The 25,587-nt window shown below is 39.7% G+C and overlaps 2 protein-coding genes across 2 annotated transcripts; one reads left to right on the top strand and one right to left on the bottom strand.

Moving 5' to 3' along the window:
* Positions 1 to 3,239: 3,239 nt before the first annotated feature.
* Positions 3,240 to 8,289, bottom strand: LOC127635508 (insulin gene enhancer protein ISL-1-like). Its single transcript, XM_052115594.1, has 6 exons — positions 8,271 to 8,289; positions 7,915 to 8,104; positions 6,942 to 7,195; positions 6,538 to 6,824; positions 3,454 to 3,588; positions 3,240 to 3,356 (listed from the first exon to the last, which is right to left on the bottom strand). Exons 1-6 carry the CDS (start codon positions 8,287 to 8,289, stop codon positions 3,240 to 3,242), a joined length of 1,002 nt encoding a protein of 333 aa, XP_051971554.1.
* Positions 8,290 to 18,097: 9,808 nt separating this feature from the next.
* On the top strand, positions 18,098 to 23,076 carry LOC127635688 (Golgi phosphoprotein 3-like). Its single transcript, XM_052115897.1, has 4 exons — positions 18,098 to 18,493; positions 18,990 to 19,121; positions 19,218 to 19,332; positions 20,756 to 23,076. The coding sequence occupies exons 1-4, from the start codon at positions 18,284 to 18,286 to the stop codon at positions 21,178 to 21,180; spliced, it is 882 nt and encodes a 293-aa protein (XP_051971857.1). The 5' UTR covers positions 18,098 to 18,283; the 3' UTR covers positions 21,181 to 23,076.
* The last annotated feature ends 2,511 nt before the right edge of the window (positions 23,077 to 25,587 follow it).

Here is a 25,587-nt window from a genome sequence, read left to right on the forward strand (position 1 = left end):
TTTCAAGATGTATCCATTTCAATTAAATAACACATTTCCATCTAATTTAATTGCCTAATCTTTAGCAAAATAAAATGAACAAATCTTACAAAATGCAAATTTTATTAATTACATTTTCTTCAGTGTCTTTATTTCTCATTATTGCGACTTAATATTTCTATATTTTATATTCATATCTTGAAATTTCAACCTTCTATTTAACAATCGTGACATTATAAAGTATATCACAATTTCAACTTTATCTCTTGCAGAAATAAAGTCTTAATTGCAAGAAATAGTCACAATTTGATATAAAGTCAGAATTACATTTTTTATTTCCTTTATCCCTGGCAGTGTCCATACTTCAGAGTTCAGAGATGAAACATAGGACATATTTTGTGAAATATTGTAGTAATAAAAGCAACATGGCAGTTTGGAAAGAGAAACAGAGAGAAAGAAAGAGAAGTGTAAATTAAAAATTGCCAGGATCAAGATATTTCCATGCTCAATTTAGCCATTTTTCCTTGCTGTTGCTCTGAGCTGCCATTCAACAACATTTTGATAGATGATGGAATAATTATGAAATTCACACTGAAATACCAAGCCACAAACTTCCGACAAAATGCATGAATCATTTTGGAGGAAAAGACAAAAATGATCCTGGACTGAAGAATATAGGTGCTTTACAATAAATGACAACAATATAACAAGCTGGAAATGAACAATCTTCTCCAATCACTTAATAAAAGAGCTTCAACCACATCAACTCTGTGATAAAAATGGAAACAATGAGATCCATATTTAATAAAAAAAAATAATAATTAAATATTGTTCAAAAGCAGGATAAATATAATTTAGTGAAAATTCTGCATTTAACGTTTCCCTGAATATGGTTGATCAGTCTTTCCACATCTAGCATGTCGTGCTAATAACAGATGTACTTTCCTTGTTACAGCACATTCACTAAATTAGCATTTTAATTAAACCTACTCAAAGACGTGGATAATTACGATAGAGGCTTGATATTTCTCACTATTTTAGTAACTTGACAAATAAATAGGTAGGGGCAAAGATGAAAGCTCTGAGAGCAAAAAGCAGAGATTTGATCCATTAATTCATCTCTTTCTACCGGATGAATTGACCCGTTGAAGTGCAGCACCTCTTTCATTATTTGATCTGAAGCACAAAAGGTTGAGAGCCCAGACCAATGGTATAAAGCACCATCTCTCAACAAGATGTTTTCAATTCATGCAGTTCAACAGCACAGAAATAGGGGAAATTAAAGGATGCATTGATTTGATTATGGTGTGTGATTTAGTTCAAAACACGCATTCAGTATTGGATTGGCTCTTGGTATGTGTCTGCACTGTAATATGCACTACAGACTGACCGTTATTAAAGCATATAACATCTATTCCATTTTCTTTAATGGAGCAGTCTTAAAAACAGACATCTGCCCATATAAATCTCTAGTTAATTTGCTTTAATGGCTAAGCTGCCATTTAAATTGCCCAAAATTTGTGTCCCCATGTGTGCTATATGCTCCCTTTGTGATTCATAGGCATGCTTGGTAAGAAAAGTTAAGTGATGTGATGAAATGACTATAATTTCTGTTCATATCCGAATATTAATCTTTGTGGAAGTGAGTGTAATTACTCCACGTCTCCAACTCTTTGATCTTAATCTCTGTTAAAATGGTCAGATTAAATGCTATGGGGACTATAATAAAGTCAATGAAGGGCAAACTACAATTGATGGTTGGAGAAATGTATTAGATGTAGATCAAAAATCAAGGATAAACCTCAAGAAATCAATGTAGTGAATTACAAATCTCTAGTCGCTGAAAGAGTGGCCTGTCCACACTTTTAATAGACAATTTGTTTTTGTTTGACATTGATTTTTGGTTGATTCATTGTTTTCTAAGGCAAAAGATGGTCAACCATTAAAGGGATAGTTTACCCAAAAGTGACATTTTTCTTATCATTTACTCACCCTCATTCCATCACAGATGTGTATGACTTCAGTAGAACACTATTAAAGATTTTCTGAATAATATTTCAGCTCTGTATGTCCTTACAATGCAAGTGAAGGATATTAAGACATTTGTAGGTCCAAAAATCACAAAGGAAACAAAAAAATGTCATCCAAAAAAAAGAGATAAGATAAAACACTACAGTGTTTAAATCCTTATCTTCAGAAACAATGCATTAGGTGTGCATGGATGAGAAACAGAACACTATTGAAGTAATTTTTTACTCTAAATCTCCACTTTAACTTTCACACATGAAAGTGAAACTAAACAGGCACCACATGTGATTTTCAGATGTAAAAGTGAAATTTAAAGTGGAGATTAAGAGTAAAAAATAATTAACATTTTTATCTGTTTCTCACACACACCTATTATATCCCTTCTAAAGACATGGATTTAACCACTGGAGCCATATTTATTACTTCTGTTTCCTTTATGTGATTTTTGGAGCTACAAAGTTCTGATCACCATTCACTTGCATTATATGGACCTACAGAGCTGAAATATTCTTCTAAAAATCTTCAAATGTGTTCTGCTGAAGACAGAAAGCCATACACATCTGGGAAGGAATGAGGGTGAGTAAATGATGAGAGAATTTTCATTTTTTGGTGAACTATCCCTTTAAATAAAAACAAGAAACAAAAAGTGTCTAGTAATAAACATAAAATACAGTATGTCGCTATTTATCTATTATATATTTATCTATTGTAACGCAATGACAGGTGAACAAAACAATATTTAGAATAGGAAATTATTACATAATATGTCAAGAAATAAATACAAGATTAAACAATAAATATTAATATGTGGAATCTATGCAAAGCAATGCAATACCTAAACATGAATAATACATAAAAATCATTATTTTATAAATTAAAAACATAAAATGAGGCACACGGGTTCATATGTAAACCATGTAAAACTAAGTATGCTAAGAATAGAAAAAAAGGAATAAAATAGTTACCATCAAATACATAAACATTTACTATAGACCACAAATACTTTTTCACATTTTATCCCTGTATTAAAAGCACATTTCTGCTTAAAGTTCACTATTAATAACACAGGCACAAATAAAAAGGCACACTGTAAGAAACCTTTAGAAATCAGTTGGTAGTTAGTTGGCTAGATAAACTTTATATAAATTATATCACAGTGTTAAATGTAATAGTGTTCCACTTTATAGTGGAAGAGAAGTAATTCACTGTATTGCTCTGTTTTTATAAAATGTTTACTCATTCATTCCAGTAGAACTAGCAGCTAGGTTGTTGGGTGTCTCGGGTAACTGAGCTGATATTGACACAACTTCTCTTCCAGCAGAACAGGGATCGTCCTTGTGTAAAGAAAGCTAGGGACCAAACAAAATAAGTGAACACCAGTACAGAGTGCTGCATCTATTAAGCTTAATTCATAATAAAAGTAATCTTTTCTGTCATGGTATTTACCACTTGCTGATATGATTGGTGGTCAGCACCCTTGTGCTCAATAAAGCAGGTGAGTAGTTTCCAAGGTGGGCTTATGAACATGGCACTGTCCTGACTCTCTGGACAGGCAATCAGTAGAGGCTCCTCAGAAATATCCTAATTGATGAACAAACAATGCTCAAGTTTCACATTTTAAAATTTTTTAGAGAAACTTTTCTTAACATTAGATTATTTTCTCTTTAAACACATTTTATATTTTAATAGCAATTGGCCAAAATATGTCATAAGCAGGCCTGCTTCACAGGGGGGCCTGTGTGGACCCAATTATGAGCTTGGTCCACCTTGACAATTACACCCACACCCACCCCTTCAACTGTTCGGCCCACCTGGAGGGTCCTATGACCTACCTGGAAGGTCCAATGGCCCAACTAACATCTGAGAGCTAAATTCAGGCCTATCATGTTGAAAATGAAAATGAGTCTGGGCCTTGACTCTTTGGTGGGTCACCTGTATGTTTAGGGGAACAATGATGATTGTTTCACTGTCAGTCTGGAGGGCGGAGCTCCCCTTGATCAGTTGTCGATCAGTTGTTAATGCTTGTAACATAGACTCACCTAATTTTCATTTGGGCTAACATGTGAGGCGAGTGTGTCATAGAAGCGCCATGAGATGATATGCTTGCTTCGGAAAATGTGCTTTTCATTTCAAATTTTGCTTTTGGGCGGTATCGGTTAGAGTTAGGTGTTGGTTAAGTGTAAAGGCCAAAGTATACTTGTCACATCTGCATTGCTGATTGCTCTGCGCACAGTATGTGTGATGTAAGTTTCGTCATAATCCAGTCAGCACTGCCTGATTTTCTTGATTCATGCACATGGTCATTGTAGTGACCGTTGTAGTGGGCATGCCTCAAAAGCGCTCATATTCGTTCATGGTCAGAATAGTATACTCACAAAGGCAACTTGGTCGACCAGGTGCGAGCCGATACAGAACACACAAAAACAAAGTATATTTGGGCCTGATAAGTTTACCTCTCATTTTATTTTAGATCACTATTGGTTATGTTTAGGTTAAAGTTTTAGATTAAGGAGGTACACTTTACTCATTAAAACCTCCATCTAATATTCACCTTAAAAGCTTAGTCTGATTATGCCACCATTTCACTCACTTTTGGCACCCCCCGCTGGACATTTCACTGGGAAACAGCAGTGAAATGTGTGATGAAGCACGAAATTTTGTTTAGCAAAACCTTTGCTGTGGTCATATACTGTTCACGAGATCAAGCTTCACATAGTATCCATTATACAGAATGAATTCACAAGAGTGCAAAAAGTAAAAAGTGGTAAACTGCAATTGTTACCTAATGAATTATTAATGATTTAACCAGTAGTGAGTTCTCAGGGCCAGCAAAGCCTTCTCTGCTGGCCTAACATGCCAAATAATTAATTATTTTTCATCCTTTCAATTTCAATCACATTTTTGCATATGTCTTTTTTATGTAATCGCTTTCCACTTTTAATTAATCTACAAACAAATAGAGTAAAAACGACAAATTTATCCAGTCAGAATTTATTCCTTGATGCTTACAAGCAAAGTATGACATCTGTTTCACAAATCGCAGTGCGTGAGTTTGAGCTCCACCCCCTCAGGCCTTCACAATTTCCACAGAATCCCTCAACAGTGCAAATGAATGGGCATCTAATGTCAGATTGTCAGATTTGTCAGCCAATCAGATTTATTTATTTGTTATTGGTGGGTGTGATCTTTAGGATATGTCCCGGTCGAGGCCTTCTAGCTGATCTTGAGTGACGCAATCATGCTTTAAATGATGTATGTAATTTGATCTTGCTGACAGACGGCTGTCATCACTGCTGCTATCACCATTGAGAAAGAGATCCGTATGGATTTAAAAACACAAGATGTTCAGCATAACCGTGTGATTGATTAATTTATTAATCAGGAAAGGAGGACTGATTTTCACTTCAAGTAAACAGTGTATTGTTAAAGCAACATCAGGAGTTTTCTAAGTGTAAATTAGGCTTCTTGAGCATTAAGTGTCAGTTTTGAAAACTAGTGCTGCGTTCCACTCAATTCGGAAAGTCAGATTTTACAACTACTAGGAAAAGTGCAATGGAATGCATCTTGAAGTCAGAATTACAACTTGTAGGCTCGTGCGGATATTCTCAACTCAACTGAGATGCAGGGGCATGATGTCGCACAAACATGTCGACACTTGGGGAGGTATACAAAGTAAGTGATAAACATTCACTTTATTAAGTAACATCGATAAATGAGTTTGTTTCCACATTACATGATATTAAAGCTTGTTTAACAAACGCCTGCAGAAACAGGTGTATAAAACTTTATAATCTCTTTTGATAATCGTACACCTGAAGCACAAATGTTAGCGCTGCAGCGTTGTTTATCAGTTGGGTTGCTAGGAGACATCTCTAATGAGAGTCAAACACCTGCTAAACTAACGGGAGAGTTGCAGTTCAGAATATCGGGGAATGAAATGCATTTATGGTCGGAGATATCAAGTAGGAATATCCCACATCCAACTTGAATGGAACGCAGCATAACCGTGTACCCTGACGAATCACACTGAACGCCTACACTTTAAATGCATGGCCCGCCACTGGATTTAACTCTTAAAAGTATTTATTTTACTGTAACCTAATGTATTCAGGTTGATAAAGTTCAATTTAAATAATATTTCTGACTCAAATCATACCAGTTTATATAGATTTTACCATATTTTTAAGCTTTTTTTTTTTAAGGAGCTTGATGCATTATCACTTTCGTCAGCCATGTTGAATTCATGTTACCTCTTCATTAATGTACAAATACAAAACACATAGAATGACATTAAGAAAGGACAGCCACATAGACTTATACATAAGATAATCACCCATGGTGGTTTGAAGGTAACGTCTCACCCTGAAAGTTTAAAATGCACTGATAAAATTATAACTTAATATTTGTGCTTCTAAATTAACTTAGGTAACACCAATATAGTATGCAGAAATAATTGTTGTTTTTTTTAAGTTAAAAGATAAAGGGACGTAAATGTTACTAAGCAAAGTAATGAAATAACTGCTCACTCACCAGGCAGCCCTCAAGCTGCTTCTGTGTGTGTCTCATCATTAGACACCTTTTCTTATCTTGGCATCGCTTGTTCTGGAACCAGACTCGAATGACCCGGGGGCTGAGGCCTGTCATTTCCACTAGCTGTTCTTTCATGAGGGCATCGGGTCTAGGATTAGCACTGTAACAGGTCTGTAGCATGCGGAGTTGGGACTCGCTGAGAACCGTCCTCACGCGGGTAGCCCTCTCTGACCTCCTCTGCATTGAAGACCAGGGAGGACTGAACTGTGATGTGGATTTGATGTCATCTGTGATAGACAGATACATAGAGAGAGGCTTTCCCTCAAATCGATGAAAACCTTATTTTCCAAGGCAAATCATTGCAAAAGATGTCCAAAATTGGACTCTTTATTCTCCAGACTTACCAGACATATCAACAGTGTCCAAAGATTTGTGATGTGGTTTATTTGAAGTACCCATTAATCTATTGGAGTGCTTTTGATGGTCCGTACAGAGCAGTTGGCTGTCCCGCATAAAATACTCATCTCCAGGGAGTAATTGACGATTGCAGCTCTCACATCGAAAACACTGAGAATGATAAACGTTCATTCGTGTTCGCATGACATACATGTTTCTGGTCAAGACAGTGTGGCATTTTGCACATTTAATGGTGCAAAATCTGAAAGACAGAGAATAACGAAAAAAGAAAAAGAAAAAAAAGCATTAAGTCAGAAGATTTTTAGTTTCGTTTTTAAGTGTTCCTGAATACTAGGCAACTAGTATTACATTTTATTAAACAAAAAATGTATATAATAGCATATAAATATAAAATAATCCATAATGTATAGATAAATTACATTACGATGCCCATGTTATACATGTTCATTTAATTAATTAGCCTACAACAGTAATAATAGGCCTACTAACAAAGTCTATTTAGAAATTACTAGATTAAATATTTACATTTTAAGTACATGTTGTTCATTTAAATTACTCAGTGCTTCTTCAATGCTTATGTTATTCCACTGTAATGCAACACTATAAGGCACACTGTGATTAGGCTGCTTTCAATCAAGAAAATTAACTTTTTAGAATGTATACATTAAAAAAGCATATAAACATATACCTCAAAATGCAATCTTATTTGTTGGTCCTAATATCTATAATGGTAAAGAACTGATGAGAAATTAGCAAGAGAATTAAACTTTTTCAAATCTAATGCACTTTAAGATTGAGTTGGCCAAATGAAACATGAAATCACTTTTTTATACATCATTATTGTGAAAGGAAAATGGCAACACTTTACAGTGTATAAGATATCATCAAAATGTTATGTTGCAATAATATTATAAACATTTAATAGAACAAAAAGTCAGCATCCCATCTAATAACACGCACCTGCTGTAGTGGTCTTTACAGAAGGTTTTTCCATCTCTGATGAAGCACGTGCAGGACTCATCCAGATGTTGATGGCACTCTGCGCACTTCAGACACTCCGCGTGCCAATCCAGATCAGGGAAAACCCGCAGGATGAACTGATCCAGAATCTGATACCCACAACCCACGCAATATGAAGTCGGCTTAGTTCCTTTAAGGACGAAAAAATATGAATAATGCACACATTATTTTATGTCCCAATATGCCAATTAATTCGTGGTGACATCTGATTTATTTATTTATTTATAAATAAATAAATACAAATTATAGCACAACCGTCTCGCTTTAACTAAGTTTAACACTTTTTTCCCCCTTACTTTTCAGTAGATCTTCCATGTCAGTAAGCGAAGTGTCGTTATCTTCTAAATATTAAAAGCTCGCACTTTATCAATGGTACTGAAGTGAAGTCTCGCTTCTGTGCATTTTATGAGCACTATTAGGCGTGGCGCATGAGCGGGCTATAACCATTTGACTAACGTAGAGCTCATGTAATATTTGATCTCATTCCCCGCCCTCTTTTTACTCTGACGCGCCCAACGTGCAACAGGTGTACGCCTCTGTAGCGATTCATTACTAAAAACAAACAACATAAAAAAGAACTTATCAGATAATGTATGGAGTGTTAATATATTATATTCTCCAATAAATATGAATATACATATAGTACTGGTGTTTCAGTAGGTTAGGTTATAAATTAAAGCAAATCCTTTAGAGAATAGACAGTCTTTAAGTGTTTAGATATAATTGTAATGGTTTACAATCACTAGGCACTTTTGAATTAAAACTGCATGCAACTAGTGTTGTATCTACTGTAACTTTATTTTTTCTCTCCCCCTTTCTCCCAATTTGGAATGCCCAATTCCCAATGCACTTTAAGTCCTCAGGTGACGTAGTGACTTGCCTCAATCTGGGTGGTGGAGGACGAATCTCAGTTGCCTCCACGTCTGAGACCGTCAATCCGCTCATTTTATCATGTAGCTTGTTGAGCGTGTTACTGCGGAGATGTAGCTCATGTGGAGGCTTCACGTTATTCATTGTCAACAGATTACTATAAGTAATCAAAATCAATTTAGTGAACCCATACATTTCATGAACAATCTGTTGAATCTTGATCTCTTTTAGTAGTTTCTAGCATCTAAATTAAGTTTGTTTATATGTAACTTCCTTTAAATAATTTTTAGTCATCTTGCAGCCGCTTGGAAGTGTGCAAAGGCCCCCTGGATGAGAACCAATGAACTAGACTGTTGTGAGCACATTCAGCTTTTATTGAACACTTGAATACAAATATAAAACATTTATCTAGTTTTTTTTTAATCTAGCTAAATAATTTTTGAATTACCAAACAACTCATTTTAAGTTGCAACGCACAGTTTAGTTTGGTGATACCAATTTTGTTGCCACACTTTATTTTATTTTATACAAAATAAAATATAATTATACTATAATCAATTTCAAGGCTTATGAATATTTGCAATTAGTGCAAAACACTAGACCACCTGCTGCATAGTCTTTTGGCCATAAACTGATATTTATTTAGGTAATCTTTTTACCTTCAACATACAGACTTCTATCTGTCTCGCTCTTGAGCAAGTTTTTCTCTACATGAGCAATCATCACAAAGAGCTACAGATTTTAGAGCAGAGCATACTTAATAATTAATGTCAGCTATTAATAATTTACACTGATAATGTATATTGTAGTGAAGTAAATATATCAGAAAAGATTACATACTTTGTACACTGAATAAGTTAAAGTGTGAAATTAAAAGTAAATTCTAAATTTGTACTCAACAATGCTCTAGCTTATAACTACATATTTTCTATGATTATCTTTACAATGTGCAATTATGTATCAATCCTTAAATAGAAAATGTTGTCATATTTACAGTGTTTGCTAATTTTAGTACATTTCACAGGTAAATAAATTAAGTACATTGTACTTTACTTTTTTAAGCTGGTGTTCCCAGTATGCACCGGGCTTGAATAATTAACAAGCTTTGTTTTCACTGTTTGTGTGATGCAGACTCAGGCTGGTTGGGATCCATATGCGTTTATTAGGCAGAGCAAACAACACAAGTAGTACAGGCAGACTCGTAACTTGAACAGGCAGAGGGTCAGGGCAGGCAGCGAGATATCGAGGTCGGTAAACAGGCAGAGACAAACTAGGCAGGCGGCAAACTACGAAGGTCGTGGGAAAACAGGCTAGGTAGGTACACTGAATAATCAAGACTAGAAGTAAACACGCTCAGAAATGTGGCCGGGGCTAACAAGACTTCGCGAGGAAGGAATTCACAGGCACGGTTAAAATAGACAGAGGTAATGAGAAACAGCTGGGAACAATCAGGGCAGTTAGTACTCGGGCGAGTGCGATCTCCGGATGCCAGGGAGAGAGACGCCCTCATCGGTGTTCGTGACAGAGCCCCCCCCCCCTGCGAGCAGCTCCTGACGTGAGGACGCGACCTGCGCCGTGGTCTTCCCCGGGGTCGGGGGGCCGGTCTCCCCGGGTTGACTCAGTGGAACTCGGTGACGAGGTTGGGGTCGAGGATGTCCTCCGCGTCCACCCAAGATCTTTCCTCCGGGCCGTACCCCTCCCAGTCTACCAGGTACTGGATACGCCCTCGGCGCCGCCTGGAGTTAAGCAGCCCTCGCACCTGGAATGCTTCCTCGCCGCCTACGATCAAGGGAGGGGGACCGTGGGTTTCCTCCTCGTCGGCCCTCGGGGGGTCGGCCGGTTTGAGTAGGGAGACATGGAAGGTAGGAGAAATACGGTAATCAGTGGGGAGTTGTAAACGAACGGTGACTGGATTTATCTTTCTGTGGATTTTAAAAGGTCCTACGGACCTTGGGCTTAGTTTCTTGCAGGGTAGGCGGAGGCGGAGGTCTCAGGTGGATAGCCAAACCCATTGGCCCGGAGCGTAGTTGGGGCCGGGTCGACGGTGACGGTCCGCCTGGACCTTGGAGCGGTTCATGGCCCGTTGTAGGTGAACGTGGGCCTGGTCCCATACTGCCTCACTGCGTTGGGCACAGTCGTTCACCGCGGGAACCTCCGTGGGCTCGCCGGACCAGGGTAAGAGTGGGGGCTGATACCCCAGGACGCATTGGAAGGGGGTCAGGTTGGTGGAAGGCTTGAGCAGGGAATTCTGGGCGTATTCTGCCCATGGGAGGAACCGGCTCCAGTCCGATTGGTTTTGATGGCAGTAGGTGCGTAGAAACCTGGTGATTTCCTGTTTGAGACGCTCTGCCTGGCCATTGGATTGGGGATGGTACCCTGACGAGAGACTGAGGTTCACGTTTAGGAGGCGGAAGAAGGCTTTCCAAACCCTGGAGGTGAACTGGGGCCCCCGATCCGAGACGATGTCCTCCGGTAGTCCGTAGAGACGGAACACGTACTGAAAGAGGTGTTCGGCGGTCTCCAGGGCGGTGGGCAGCTTGGGCAGAGGGATGAGGCGACATGCCTTAGAGAAATGGTCCACGACCGTGAGTATGGTTGTGTTACCTCGGGAATTGGGTAAGTCGGTAACAAAGTCCACTGCTATGTGGGACCAGGGGCGCCGGGGTGTCGGTAGGGGTAGGAGAAGTCCGGCCGGTGGCTTTTTCGGGACTTTTGCCAAGTTGCATGGGCGACACCTCTTGACGAAGTCAGCGGTGTCCGTGGGAAGTGTCCCCCACCAAAAGCGGTTACTCAGAAGGTGCGTGGTGGCCGTGATGCCAGGGTGACCGGAGTGCGGAGCGTCATGTACCCAGTGGAGTATTCTTTCTCGGAGGCTAAGGGGCACGAATGTCCGGTCAGGTGGACACTCGGGAGGTGGCGGAGTGGTGGCATTGGCCTGGGTGATGTCGACCATGATGTCCCACTGGACGGGGGCTAGGATGAGCGTGGGGGGCACGATGGGCTCGGCTATGGGTTTCAGGGGTTCGACTTCGTACTGTCGGGAGAGCGAGTCGGCCTTGGTGTTCTTGGACCCTGGGAGGTAGGTAATGGTAAAGTCGAATCGGGTGAAGAATAAGGCCCATCTGGCTTGCCTGGGGTTCAGGCACTTGGCTGAGCGGAGGTACTCGAGATTGCGGTGGTCAGTAAGTACCTGGAACGGGTGTCTGGCCCCCTCCAGCCAGTGTCGCCACTCCTCCATGGCGGCCTTGATGGCCAAAAGCTCGCGGTTGCCGACATAGTAATTCTGTTTGGCGGCGGTGAGTTTACGGGAGTAGAAGGCACAGGGAAACAGTTTAGGAGGGTCGCCCTGGCGCTGGGAGAGCACGGCTCCTATGCCGGTGTTGGAGGCGTCCACCTCAACTACGAAGGGGAGGTCCGGGTTGGGTGATGCAGGATGGGTGCGGTGGTGAATCGTTCCTTGAGATGGGCTAGAGCCTGGAGGGCTTCGGTGGACCAGTGGAGGTTAATTCTCCCTCCTTTTATCATGGCGGTGAGCGGAGAGGCGACAACGCTGAAGTTCCTAATGAACCTACAGTAAAAGTTGGCAAAGCCCAGAAAGTGTTGGAGCTCCTTCACCGTGGTGGGTTGGGGCTACTCCCAGATGGCCCGTACCTTCTCGTCGTCCATGGCCACCCCCTCAGGTCTAATCACATACCCCAGGAAGGCTACCTACCTCAGGTGAAACTCGCACTTCTCGGCCTTGGCGTAGAGCTGGTGCTGGATTAGGCGCTTGAGCACCGTTCTGACGTGACTGACGTGTTCCTCGATCGAGTCGGAGTAGACCAAGATGTCGTCAATGTAGACTACTAGGCACCGGTTGAGCATGTCCCTGAACACGTCATTGACGAAGGACTGGAACACGGACGGGCTGTTAGACAATCCGAATGGCATAACCAGATATTCGTAGTGGCCGCTGGTGGTGGAAAAGGCGGTCTTCCACTCGTTCCCCCTCCCGGATGCGAATTAGGTTGTAGGCACTCCTTAGGTCCAGCTTAGTGTAGATCCTAGCGGTTCTTAGCTGTTCCAGGGCCACAGGCACTAGGGGCAGGGGTACCGGAACTTGACAGTGGCGTCGTTCAGGCCCCGGTAATCAATACAAGGGCGGAGAGTGCCGTCCTTCTTACCCACGAAGAAGAATCTGGCTGCCGCCGGAGAAGTGGAAGGACGGATGAATCCCTTGGTCAGCTCCTCCTCGATGTAGGACTTCATGGCCTGGGACTCGGGCTCGGACAGGGGGAAAATCCGACCTCGAGGAGGTGCGGTGCCAGGTTTCAGTTCAATGGCGCAGTCATTCGGCCGGTGGGGCGGAAGAAGGGACGCCTTGGCCCTGCTGAAGGCCTCGCTCAGGTCGACGTATTCGCGGGGTATCTGTGAGGCGACATCGGGGTCCCTCTGAGCCCTAGTTGCCCCCAAGGTGGGGGGCACCACGGTCCGAAGGCATCTAGTCGAGCATTCCGTCCCCCACTGCGTGATTTGGTTGGAGCGCCAGGAGAGTCGTGGGTCGTGGAGCCGGAGCCAGGGGTAGCCGAGGACTACTGGATGGTGGGGGGAAGTGACGACGTTTAGGCGCACGGTCTCAGTGTGCAGAACGCCCACCTGCAGGAGGACGTCGGTGGTGGTGTAGGTCACACGACCGGTGCCCAAGGGGCGGCCGTCTAGCACCGCCACTGTTAATGGAGGAAGACAAGGCGTTCGATTCACTTGAAACAGATTAGTATTGAGTCATTCTACCAAACGAGAGTGTGAGTGAGTGAGTGAGTGAGTGATGAGTCACTGAAAGATATATATCATTGCTCTCTGTATTTTACTTTGTCATTTATATTTTATTTTATTATCATTAATATTCATTTATTGTATATGCATGTTTTTTTGTTGTTGTTGTTTTTATGTTTGTAATGTGTTTATTACTCAATGCTTTGACAACATTGTACACTGTATACAGTCATGCCAATAAAGCTCAGTTGAATTTGAAATAGTGAGTGCATGAGTGAGTGAGTGAAAGAGATAGTGAGTGAGTGAGTGAGTGAGTGAGTGAGTGAGTGAGTGAAAGATATAGTGAGTGAGTGAGTGAGTGAGTGAGTGAGTGAGTGAGTGAGTGAGTGAGGGGGTGAGTGAGTGAGTGAGTGAGTGAAAGATATAGTGAGTGAGTGATGAGTCACTGAAAGATATATATCATTGCTCTCTGTATTTGACTTTGTCATTTGTATTTTATTTTATTATCATTAATATTCATTTATTGTATATGCATGTTTTTTGTTGTTGTTTTTATGTTTGTAATGTGTTTATTACTCAATGCTTTGACAACATTGTACACTGTATACAGTCATGCCAATAAAGCTCAGTTGAATTTGAAATAGTGAGTGCATGAGTGAGTGAGTGAAAGAGATAGTGAGTGAGTGAGTGAGTGAGTGAGTGAGTGAGTGAGTGAGTGAGTGAGTGAGTGAAAGATATAGTGAGTGAGTGAGTGAGTGAGTGAGTGAGTGAGTGAGTGAGTGAGTGAGTGAGTGAGTGAGTGAGTGATATAGTGAGTGAGTGATGAGTCACTGAAAGATATATATCATTGTTCTCTGTATTTTACTTTGTCATTTGTATTTTATTTTATTATCATTAATATTCATTTATTGTATATGCATGTTTTTTTTGTTGTTGTTGTTTTTATGTTTGTAATGTGTTTATTACTCAATGCTTTGACAACATTGTACACTGTATACAGTCATGCCAATAAAGCTCAGTTGAATTTGAAATAGTGAGTGCATGAGTGAGTGAGTGAGTGAGTGAGTGAGTGAGTGAAAGATATAGTGAGTGAGTGAAAGATATAGTGAGTGAGTGAGTGAGTGAGTGAGTGAGTGAGTGAAAGATATAGTGAGTGAGTGAAAGATATAGTGAGTGAGTGAGTGAGTGAGTGAGTGAAAGATATAGTGATTGATGAGTGAGTGAAAGAGATAGTGAGAGAGTGAGTGAGTGAGTGAAAGAGATAGTGAGTGAGTGAGTGAGTGAGTGAGTGAGTGAGTGAGTGAGTGAGTGAGTGAGTGAAAGATATAGTGAGTAAGTGAAAGATATAGTGAGTGAGTGAGTGAGCGAAAGATATAGTGATTGATGAGTGAGTGAAAGAGATAGTGAGACAGTGAGTGAGTGAGTGAGTGAGTGAGTGAAAGAGATAGTGAGAGAGTGAGTGACTGAAAGAGATAGTGAGTGAGTGAGTGAGTGAGTGAGTGAGTGAGTGAGTGAGTGGTGAGTGACTGAAAGAGATAGTGAGTGAGTGAGTGAGTGACTGACTGAAAGAGATAGTGAGTGAGTGAGTGAGTGAGTGAGTGAGTGAAAGATATAGTGAGTGAGTGAGTGAGTGAGTGAGTGAGTGAAAGATATAGTGATTGATGAGTGAGTGAAAGAGATAGTGAGTGAGTGAGTGAGTGAGTGAGTGAGTGAGTGAAAGATATAGTGATTGATGAGTGAGTGAAAGAGATAGTGAGAGAGTGAGTGAGTGAAAGATATAGTGATTGATGAGTGATTGAAAGAGATAGTGAGAGAGTGAGTGAGTGAGTGAGTGAGTGAGTGAGTGAGTGAGTGAGTGAGTGAGTGAGTGAGTGAAAGATATAGTGATTGATGAGTGAGTGAAATACACTCACCTAAATGATTATTAGGAACACCTGTTCAATTTCTCATTAATGCAATTATCTAATCAACCAATCACATGGCAGTTGCTTCAATGCATTTAGGGGTGTGGTCCTGGTCGAGACAATCTCCTGAACTCCAAACTGAATGTCAGAATGGGAAAGAAAGGTGATTTAAGCAATTTTGAGCGTGGCATGGTTGTTGGTGCCAGACGGGCCGGTCTGAGTATTTCACAATCTGCTCAGTTACTGGGATTTTCACACACAACCATTTCTAGGGTTTACAAAGAATGGTGTGAAAAGGGAAAAACATCCAGTATGCGGCAGTCCTGTGGGCTGAAAATGCCTTGTTGATGCTAGAGGTCAGAGGAGAATGGGCCGACTGATTCAAGCTGATAGAAGAGCAACTTTGCCTGAAATAACCACTCGTTACAACCAAGGTATGCAGCAAAGCATTTGTGAAGCCACAACACGCACAACCTTGAGGCGGATGGGCTACAACAGCAGAAGACCCCACGGGTACCACTCATCTCCACTACAAATAGGAAAAAGAGGCTACAATTTGCAAGAGCTCACCAAAATTGGACAGTTGAAGACTGGAAAAATGTTGCCTGGACTGATGAGTCTCGATTTCTGTTGAGACATTCAGATGGTAGAGTCAGAATTTGGCGTAAACAGAATGAGAACATGGATCCATCATGCCTTGTTACCACTGTGCAGGCTGGTGGTGGTGGTGTAATGGTGTGGGGGATGTTTTCTTGGCACACTTTAGGCCCCTTAGTGCCAATTGGGCATTGTTTAAATGCCACGGCCTACCTGAGCATTGTTTCTGACCATGTCCATCCCTTTATGGCCACCATGTACCCATCCTCTGATGGCTACTTCCAGCAGGATAATGCACCATGTCACAAAGCTCGAATCATTTCAAATTGGTTTCTTGAACATGACAATGAGTTCACTGTACTAAAATGGCCCCCACAGTCACCAGATCTCAACCTAATAGAGCATCTTTGGGATGTGGTGGAACGGGAGCTTCGTGCCCTGGATGTGCATCACACAAATCTCCATCAACTGCAAGATGCCATCCTATTAATATGGGCCAACATTTCTAAAGAATGCTTTCAGCACCTTGTTGAATCAATACCACGTAGAATTAAGGCAGTTCTGAAGGCAAAAGGGGGTCAAACACAGTATTAGTATGGTGTTCCTAATAATCCTTTAGGTGAGTGTATATAGTGAGTGAGTGAGTGAGTGAGTGAGTGAGTGAGTGAGTGAGTGAGTGAGTGAGTGAAAGATATAGTGAGTGAGTGAGTGAGTGAGTGAGTGAGTGAAAGAAATAGTGAGAGAGTGAGTGAATGAGTGAGTGAAAGAAATAGTGAGTGAGTGAGTGAGTGAATGAGTGAAAGAAATAGTGAGTGAGTGAGTGAGTGAGTGAGTGAAAGAAATAGTGAGTGAGTGAGTGAGTGAGTGAGTGAGTGAGTGAGTGAGTGAGTGAGTGAGTGAGTGAAAGAAATAGTGAGTGAGTGAGTGAGTGAGTGAGTGAGTGAAAGAAATAGTGAGTGAGTGAGTGAGTGAGTGAGTGAGTGAGTGAGTGAGTGAGTGAGTGAGTGAGTGAGTGAGTGAGTGAGTGAAAGAAATAGTGAGTGAGTGAGTGAGTGAAAGAAATAGTGAGAGAGTGAGTGAGTGAAAGAAATAGTGAGTGAGTGAGTGAATGAGTGAAAGAAATAGTGAGTGAGTGAGTGAGTGAGTGAGTGAGTGAGTGAAAGAAATAGTGAGTGAGTGAGTGAGTGAGTGAGTGAGTGAGTGATGAGTGACTGAAAGAGATAAATTGATTAGCCTATATTAGAATCCTTGATTTCACACATCCTCACATTCAAACGGGAAGCAGAAATGCATTTAATCTGAAATATAATTATTTAAACTGTTTTCCTTATCTATTTTGCATGACGGGTGGTTGGTTTGAGCTTGACGGACCCTGCCTAACATGAAAAAGCAACAAATAAACAAAGTAAAATAATGCCAGTACTTGATTGCTTTTGTTCTTGGTGGCTACAAGGCTCAAAAAATATTTACAAAAAAATAAGGTTTATTTTGAATAAATATATCTTATGTATACAGGGACACGCATATAATCCTGAAAATAATAAATGTTTGAAAAAATATAAAACTTATATGGTCATATTTGAGATTAAATTGTCATGTTGGTCAACACAGACATGTGAAATTGGCTACTAATGAAAAATTATTAAAAATAGTTAGTACTCTTAAAGAAAATTATTTGTATTATATATCACGTTGACAAGAACAATTGAATTAATAACTTTAAGCTTTGGAAACACACTTTGGGACATGTTTTGTGCCTATATGCATCTCATCAAACTTTACTTGAGAATGTCTAATTAAAGCCACCAAGCGATGTGTGTAGCCTTTACTTGAACATATGGTGTGTTAAATTTAACAAAAATCCATTTCAAATCCATATGCATTTTTGTGTATTATGCATTTTCTAAAGAAATAGAAGAAGCGGGTGTAACCGCTTATTTAAACGTTCCATTGGCGTCACAGCACATGCGTCATTGCGTCATCAATGTCCGCCATATTGACTAAGGAGATAAGTGTGGAAGTGGAGGAGCGTCCCGGATGCATATAAACATCCACGTCAACAGAAAGTATATTAATGAAACCGTTATAAGGACCAAGAGGAGCGTAAATATAGTCATTGTTGGCGCCGGTTAATGTGGAATTGAAAGGCTGCTCAACACGCTGGTGTTTTTAGGCTTATGTAAACAATGACTTCCCTGACACAGAGAAACTCGGGCCTGGTGCAGAGACGGACCGAGGCCTCGCGTACCGCCGCAGATAAGGAGAGGGGCCCCGGGGAGGATGAGTACGACTCCTTCCGCGGAGAGGAGGAAGAGGAGGACGACAAGGGAGACTCCAAAGAAACACGACTAACTTTGATGGAAGAGGTGCTGCTGCTTGGGCTGAAGGATCGAGAGGTTTGACGCGACTTTGGCGTTGTTTGTTCGTCAGTCAAATGGTTGCGAGGATGTGGTTGGTTAAGAGGACTAGAGAAGTAATAAGAGAGATTAAGCAACTGAATTCCTGAAGACCTACGCCGTTCTCTTACGATCGAGCCTGATCGAGAGTCCGAATAGTGCTTTTAGTAAACAAAATGAGTCAAAAGTCGCACGAGCTGTTGAAGTTTACGTTTTGTTCTGTCGTGAATATAAATTATGTAATAAATTAAACGGACTTTTCTAGGCATATGCAACGGTTTCGACAGACACAGCTTGTTGCAAATAGACCGATCTTAATTTTCCCACGTAATCACACACGTTGAGCCCATAATGGGCATTTGTTGTATTGTAAATGTTGACCTGTCTTTTAGTTTAGAGGAGGATACCATCTGATTCATATTAAACAAAGAAAATAAAATGATATAATGAGCCCCACAGATCATTAAAATAACAATGTTGAACTCTTATTGTTTAGGGTTACACGTCGTTTTGGAATGATTGCATTTCATCAGGACTGAGGGGTTGTATGCTTATTGAGCTGGCATTAAGGGGACGTCTGCAATTGGAGGCATCTGGAATGAGGAGGAAAAGCCTGTTGACCAGAAAGGTGTGTGAAATTGTCTAATTTCTTATCAGATCATGCTCTTTCTTTCACTCTTTGCTATACACTATCTTGACTCTCCTAAACCTGTTTGTTAATTAGGTTATATGTAAATCTGATACCCCCACTGGAGACATGATGCTGGATGAGGCATTGAAACATATTAAAGAGACCCAGCCACCAGAGACAGTCCAGAGCTGGATTGAATTGCTAAGTGGTGAGTTACGGTAAAATCTTTGGCACCTGTATAGGAGTATGGCCACCCATGTATTTTTCTCGATAAAGAAAATCCATGATAAGCTTTTGAGGAATTTTCTATATTTACTGCGTGGCGCTAAAACACAAGCAGTTCGGCTTTCTCAGGCTGCGTTTCCACTGGGGCGGACGAAATCCGCTCAAAGGCGGACAGCAAAGGACAACAGCTCTGATCTTTCTGCGCTGTAATCTTGAATAATGTTCTCTAGCAACAAACATGCAACATTTCTACACTGTCCCGCTCCGCACACGTTGCCTCTTTTCCCTGCATGTGTGTAGACCTGAATCACCGCATGAGTTAACGTGGTTTCAAAGCACATTTTAGACCATAATGTTTTTCCCTTCTAAATGCATCTTTATTAATCAGCATGTTACGAGCCTAATAACAAATAAACAAATTGATTTCTGTTCTAATTTTGTGAAAATGTATTAAATTAAAGGAAGAACTAAAATTACTAGTCTCTCACTTTAATTAAAATATACAAATGTTTTTTTACATTTAAAAAAAAAAAAAAACGTTTTCTAAATTTTCTCTCCGGACACCCCTGAATCCACATTCAGCATAATTCCATAGTCACAAGGGCTTCTATGCCCCATACTTGGGTATCTGAATCTAAAGAAACATAAAAAATATTTAATTTTAATGTAAAAATATTCCAACAAATACTGGACTACTGTCTCTATGCTTCAGAACAAATGTGATCTTTTAACATTCATTTTCAATTGATAAACGGTTAAAGACTGTAAAATTGGTCAAATATCCCGCAGACCCCACTGCTTTGGCTGTCTCTGGACCTCCTGTGCAGTTTTGTTGAGACTATTTTGACTGTTTAGAATACATTTTTTCTTCTTTTCTTCCGTCAACTTAAAAAAAAAAAAAAGAAAGTGCAATGTAAATGTATATCGTGATAAATATCGTTATCGAACAATATGAAAAAGGTTATCGGGATAACAATTTTGGCCATATTGCTTTTGCTTACGCAAATCATGTTGGGAACTAGAAATCCCATGCCTAGTACAGTTACCCAAACAAAAAATATTCATGTTGTCCCAACACAAATGGAGTCAAGTAAACTTTTTTCATTTAACAGCTACGTTAAATTAGGTTTGGTTGCATTAATTTTTTGAGTACTATGAACAAGGGAATATTCAGTAAACCAAATTATAATTATAGTACATTTTTTTGAGTGTAGAAATGTAATTGAAACTCATTGGTCAAAGTGTTGGAACCCTGATTACAAGAAAAAGATTTAGATTTTATTTTGATTTTAGGATTGATAATGCTAAAGCAGATTGTGTGCTTAATTAAATGTGCTATAAATAGCAAAAACATGTTGTGGTCATGTTATTCTTGCATTTTAAGAGGCCCCTTTCATGTTCTGTAGGTGAAACATGGAATCCGTTGAAGCTGCACTACCAGTTGCGAAATGTGCGAGAGCGCTTGGCTAAGAACTTGGTGGAAAAGGGCGTTCTCACCACTGAGAAACAAAACTTCCTGCTTTTTGACATGACCACCCACCCACTCACTAACAACACGATCAAGCAGCGGCTGGTGCGCAAGGTCCAGGAAGCTGTCCTGGAGAAGTGGGTCAATGAGCCCCAACGAATGGATAAGCGCCTGCTGGCTCTGCTGTTCCTTGCACATTCCTCTGATGTTCTAGAAAATGCCTTTGCTCCTCTTCTGGATGACCAGTATGATCTGGCCACGAAGAGGGTGCGGTTGCTTCTGGATCTCGACCCCGAGGGTGAGGCTGCCAAGTCAGGCGCCAACGAGCTGCTTTGGGCAGTGGTGGCTGCTTTCACCAAATGAACCTTCAGAGTAGAGGGATAAAGGGACTCAACTTTGTGCTCATGGCATTGAACTCCGACCACTGGCCCTAAGCTTGGTTAATTAGGAATAAAATTGGTTATGGCAATGATTGAAATACAAATTAAAAAGGAGATTATGATGATGCTGATTGCGATGAGGACACATTGGAATGGACAGCTTTTCTCATACTCCCGGATTTGTCTTTGACCTTCATAAAGATGTTGCTGCCTTTACATGGCCAATAGTTTCTACATGATTGCAATTCACTGTGAGGTTTCTTGTAGTTCATGCACTTAGATCATAAACCGAGTTCATGTAAGAACAACACTGAGTGTGTTGAAGGAGGTGGTTAGTAAAGAGTCTTTTGGCCCTGTACTTGACCATGCCATGACTCTAATTGTTATCCTGATCCTGGTAGAATTCTACAATAATCTCACTCTCCATTTATCTTTGAATAATGAGATCAGCCACTACTTCAGAATACCCAGGCATGATGATCCGTGGCCTCTCCTTGACATGGTTAAGAAATGAAAAGATCCTGTTTCACTTTCTTTTCCGTATTCATCAGGAAATGTTCTATGACCCTTTTGCTATCTGAAATGGGGAAGATCTTGAGTTGAAAGAAAATAAATAATTTCACATTTCAAAAGACTGTAATGGAAGCATCTGTTTGTCTCCAGAGCTTGTATCATGAATGCTTCTTTGCAATTCTTCTTTCCAGAATTTATTTCTACTCTTCAAGAATGCTCAAAGAAAACAATGTTCTAATGTGTGCTAATTACCAGTTTTAATTCAAAGACATTTGCCTGGTGTTTCATGTATCGAATGACTATATCTTCAAATCATTGATCGATTGACAGCCTTTTTGTTTTGTCCAACTTATCAGGAAATCCAGTTAATCTCTCCAGTTTGGGTCATGTTGCGAAAGCTATTGGGTTTCTTACAAGTTTGTGACAATTTGTGGATGTGGTTATATACCCTTAGATGTTCACACCTAAATAATTTTGACCGTATGTGCTTGTTTTCTTTTATTGTTTTTCTATGTAAACATGCGCTAGATGGACTTTTTTGACCATTGCACCTTGTCCCACTGTTTTGTAGCGTATTGCTTTAGGAGCACCATGTTTTAGACACCGTGTCAAGTTAGAACTTCAGCTTTTAAAAATGTGTCAAGACACCTGCATTCTGCTCTATTAGTAGCTTTTTAGCACAAGAACGTTTTCATTCTGAATGGCCCCTAAATGCTTAGACATTCTCTTTGCAAGTATGTGAACACAGAGGCTTCTATCAACACAAGCTTGATTTCATGTGTTGTTGCATTCCAAGAATGTGTTAGAGCGCAAACATAATGAAATATGTTATATCTGCCACAGGGGTGCTATAGTGAGATTAGTGTAAACTGTCCACTTCTATGTTGAGATTTCTCTTTCAAGTCAACTAATGTCATGGAGGTGTGGATATTGAATATCGCAGAGCATGTCAGGTAAAAACAATATATTTATAGCAATTTACAAGAATGATAACACATCACGCTCAGACTTTTGAAGGTAACTCTTAACGGCTCCTTGAGAACTGAGGTTTGTTCCCGCCTCAGTAATACTAGAATGCACATTAAGCTTGTTTAGCCAGACTGCATTCTGACAATGCGGTGGTCAAGCACTCGCATCTGCATTCACATACTCATGTAAAGTATGTTTTGGCCTTAGTATGCCACAAGGCAACTTTGCCCTCTCTTATATTTCGCAAGCCCAACTTCAAGACATTAGTTGCGTCTCTTATTTTTCAAGAATTGCCAGTCAAACACTAGTAGTTTTTGCAGTGGCCCAATATAATGGAAGGCTTGTGTTATTGAAGCCTTTCTATTTTCACCACCATTTATGTAACCGTCTCTTTACACACATGGTTTTGTTCATGTCATAATCTCTTCTCTCTCTTTATACTATGATTTTAATCAATTTATTTTGTTCCTTTAGCTATTATTAGCCCAGTATTACACTGAGTTGTCTGCCATGTTTGGTGATTTTTTTTTTTTTTTTTTGGTTGTTTCTTGTCCTGAAAGAGGATGGGTAAAGAATGGGATAGGGACATGCCCTTGACCATGTTGATTTACTGTTAGTACACGATACTTAAAGAGCTGTAAAAAGTAGAGAGATGTGAAATGGATGCCCTGATTTGTACATGTGCTTTTTACCATATAATAAAGAAATATCTAAGTGCCTGGGAGGGATGTGAATATTAGCTGTCCTCATTATTATTATTTGATTTATTTTTTTAAACGTGTGTTTCAGATTTTAAGTTAAAAAAATATTTTGTTAGTTGCTTGTTGGCAGTTGATATTTTATTACATTTTTACATGATAGTGACCATATGGAAACTATTTTTGAATTTGGTATTATAATGCAGTCAACAATGATTTAAAGCATTGAATATGCACTTTTGTGTGGCTGAAATACTGAAAAAGTGTTAACTCATCCTTTATCATGCACAGTGGTCCCACAAAGTATTTGGACACTTAAAAATGTAGGAATGTTTTGAATAATAAAATATCAAACTAAGTGGGATGCAAAACTAAGTTAAATTCCTTTGTCTTTGTATGTATTTTAACAAACTGGTCCCAAGGTAGGCCTAATTTTAGTGTTGAGTGCCATATATATATATATATATATATATAACACACAGATATTCATTGGTGGCCAAAAGTTTGAAATAATGTTTCAGAAGGGAATTGGTTCTTTAATTCACCAAAGTGGCATTCAACTGATCACAAAGTATAGTCAGGACATTACTGATGTAAAAAAACAGCACCATCACTATTTTAAAAGTTTAACTATTGTTAAAGCCCCATGTCCAGCAGCCATCACTCCAACACCTTATCCTTGAGTAATGCTAAATTGTTAATTTGGTACTAGAAAATCACTTGCCATTATATCAAACACATGTTAAAGCTATTTGGTTTGTTAAATGAAGCTTAACATTGTCTTTGTTTTTGAGTTGCCACAGTATGCAATGACTGGCATGTCTTAAGGTCAATATTAGGTCAAAAATGGCAACAACAAAACAAAGAACTCATCAGTCAATCATTGTTTTGAATGAAGGCTATACAATGCTTGAAATTGCCCAAAAATTGAAGATTTCATACAAAGGTGTTCCCTACAGTCTTCAAAGACAAAGGACAACTGGCTCTAACAAGGACAGAAAGAGATGTGGAAGGCCAGATGTACAACTAAACAACAGGATAAGTACATCAGAGTCTCTAGTTTGAGAAATAGATGCCACACATGTCCTCAGCTGACAGCTTCATTGAATTCTACCCGCTCAACACCAGTTTCATGTACAACATGCAGGTGCAGGCCTTATGGGAAGAATTGCAAAGAAAAAGCCACTTTTGAAACCGAAAATCAAAAAGAAAGGTTAGAGTGGGCATAGAAACACAGATAATTGGAAAAGTGTTATGGATCTTAACCCCATTGAGATTTTTTGAGATCAATTAGACTATAAGGTGTGTGAGAAGTGCCCGACAAGACAGCCACAAGTGCTACAGGAAGTGTGGGGGGAAATCTGACAAGTGTGAGTATCTGGACAAACTGACAGCTAGAATCCCAAGTATCTGCAAAGCTTTCATTGCTGAACATGGAGGATTTTTTAAATGAGAACTCTGTAGTTTTTAAGTTTTGAACGTAATTTTTTTTCAAATTGTAATAGTAATTTTTCACGTTATTAATGTCCTGAATATACATTGTGATCAGTTGAATGACACTTTGGTGAATAAAATTACAAATTTCTTTCCATAAAAGCAAAACCTGTACATTACTCAAAACATTTGGCCGCCAGTGTATATATTATACTGGTTTTGATATGTAGTTAATGCAAAAAGCACTATATATTTTACAGGCATTTTTAAATATGGCTTAAGTGTCCAAATACTTTTTGAGGACAATGTAGCTGAATTCACAGAAAGCATTCGCCTTAGTTCGCAAATAGTACACGTACAACTCAGAGATGTCTATTATTTATCTTTTCATCTGGAAAGCATCAAAATGTAACATCTGCTAAACATCTTAAAAGGATCAGATTTACAAGCTAAATCATAAACGTCTCAAAGACACCTGCTGAATGTCCTATTGATATCCGTATTGCAGGTGACCAAACAACCTTAAAAATGTCTTCCAGATGTAAAAGCACACATCAAATATATGTCAGGGTGATGTATCAGGGTTGCCTTCATTGAAACAACTTCAAGCAGTCAAGGAAAATGTGTGGTTCATATACAGGAATGTGTGATGCAGTCAAATATCACCTCAGCACGCAGATTCTTTTTTGTAGTTTTAGTTAGATTTTAATTGGTTTCAGAAAACATAGTATTTAGCAGCCATATCAACCAGCAGTGCATTTGTTTTTACTTATTCA

This window comes from Xyrauchen texanus, chromosome 43 (assembly GCF_025860055.1).
Source record: "Xyrauchen texanus isolate HMW12.3.18 chromosome 43, RBS_HiC_50CHRs, whole genome shotgun sequence".
Lineage (NCBI taxonomy): Eukaryota > Metazoa > Chordata > Actinopteri > Cypriniformes > Catostomidae > Xyrauchen > Xyrauchen texanus.

What these genes read in the sequence shown, in the direction of transcription:
- LOC127635688 (XM_052115897.1), top strand. Translation starts at nt 18,284, where the DNA reads ATGACTTCCCTGACACAGAGAAACTCGGGCCTGGTGCAGAGACGGACC. An exon ending in TTGGGCTGAAGGATCGAGAG is followed by an intron (nt 18,494 to 18,989) that starts GTTTGACGCGAC and finishes CTTATTGTTTAG; the next exon opens with GGTTACACGTCGTTTTGGAA. An exon ending in CTGGATTGAATTGCTAAGTG is followed by an intron (nt 19,333 to 20,755) that starts GTGAGTTACGGT and finishes CATGTTCTGTAG; the next exon opens with GTGAAACATGGAATCCGTTG.
- LOC127635508 (XM_052115594.1), bottom strand. An exon ending in GGACACTGTTGATATGTCTG is followed by an intron (nt 6,825 to 6,941) that starts GTAAGTCTGGAG and finishes TGTCTATCACAG; the next exon opens with ATGACATCAAATCCACATCA. An exon ending in ACCAATCATATCAGCAAGTG is followed by an intron (nt 3,357 to 3,453) that starts GTAAATACCATG and finishes TTTGGTCCCTAG; the next exon opens with CTTTCTTTACACAAGGACGA.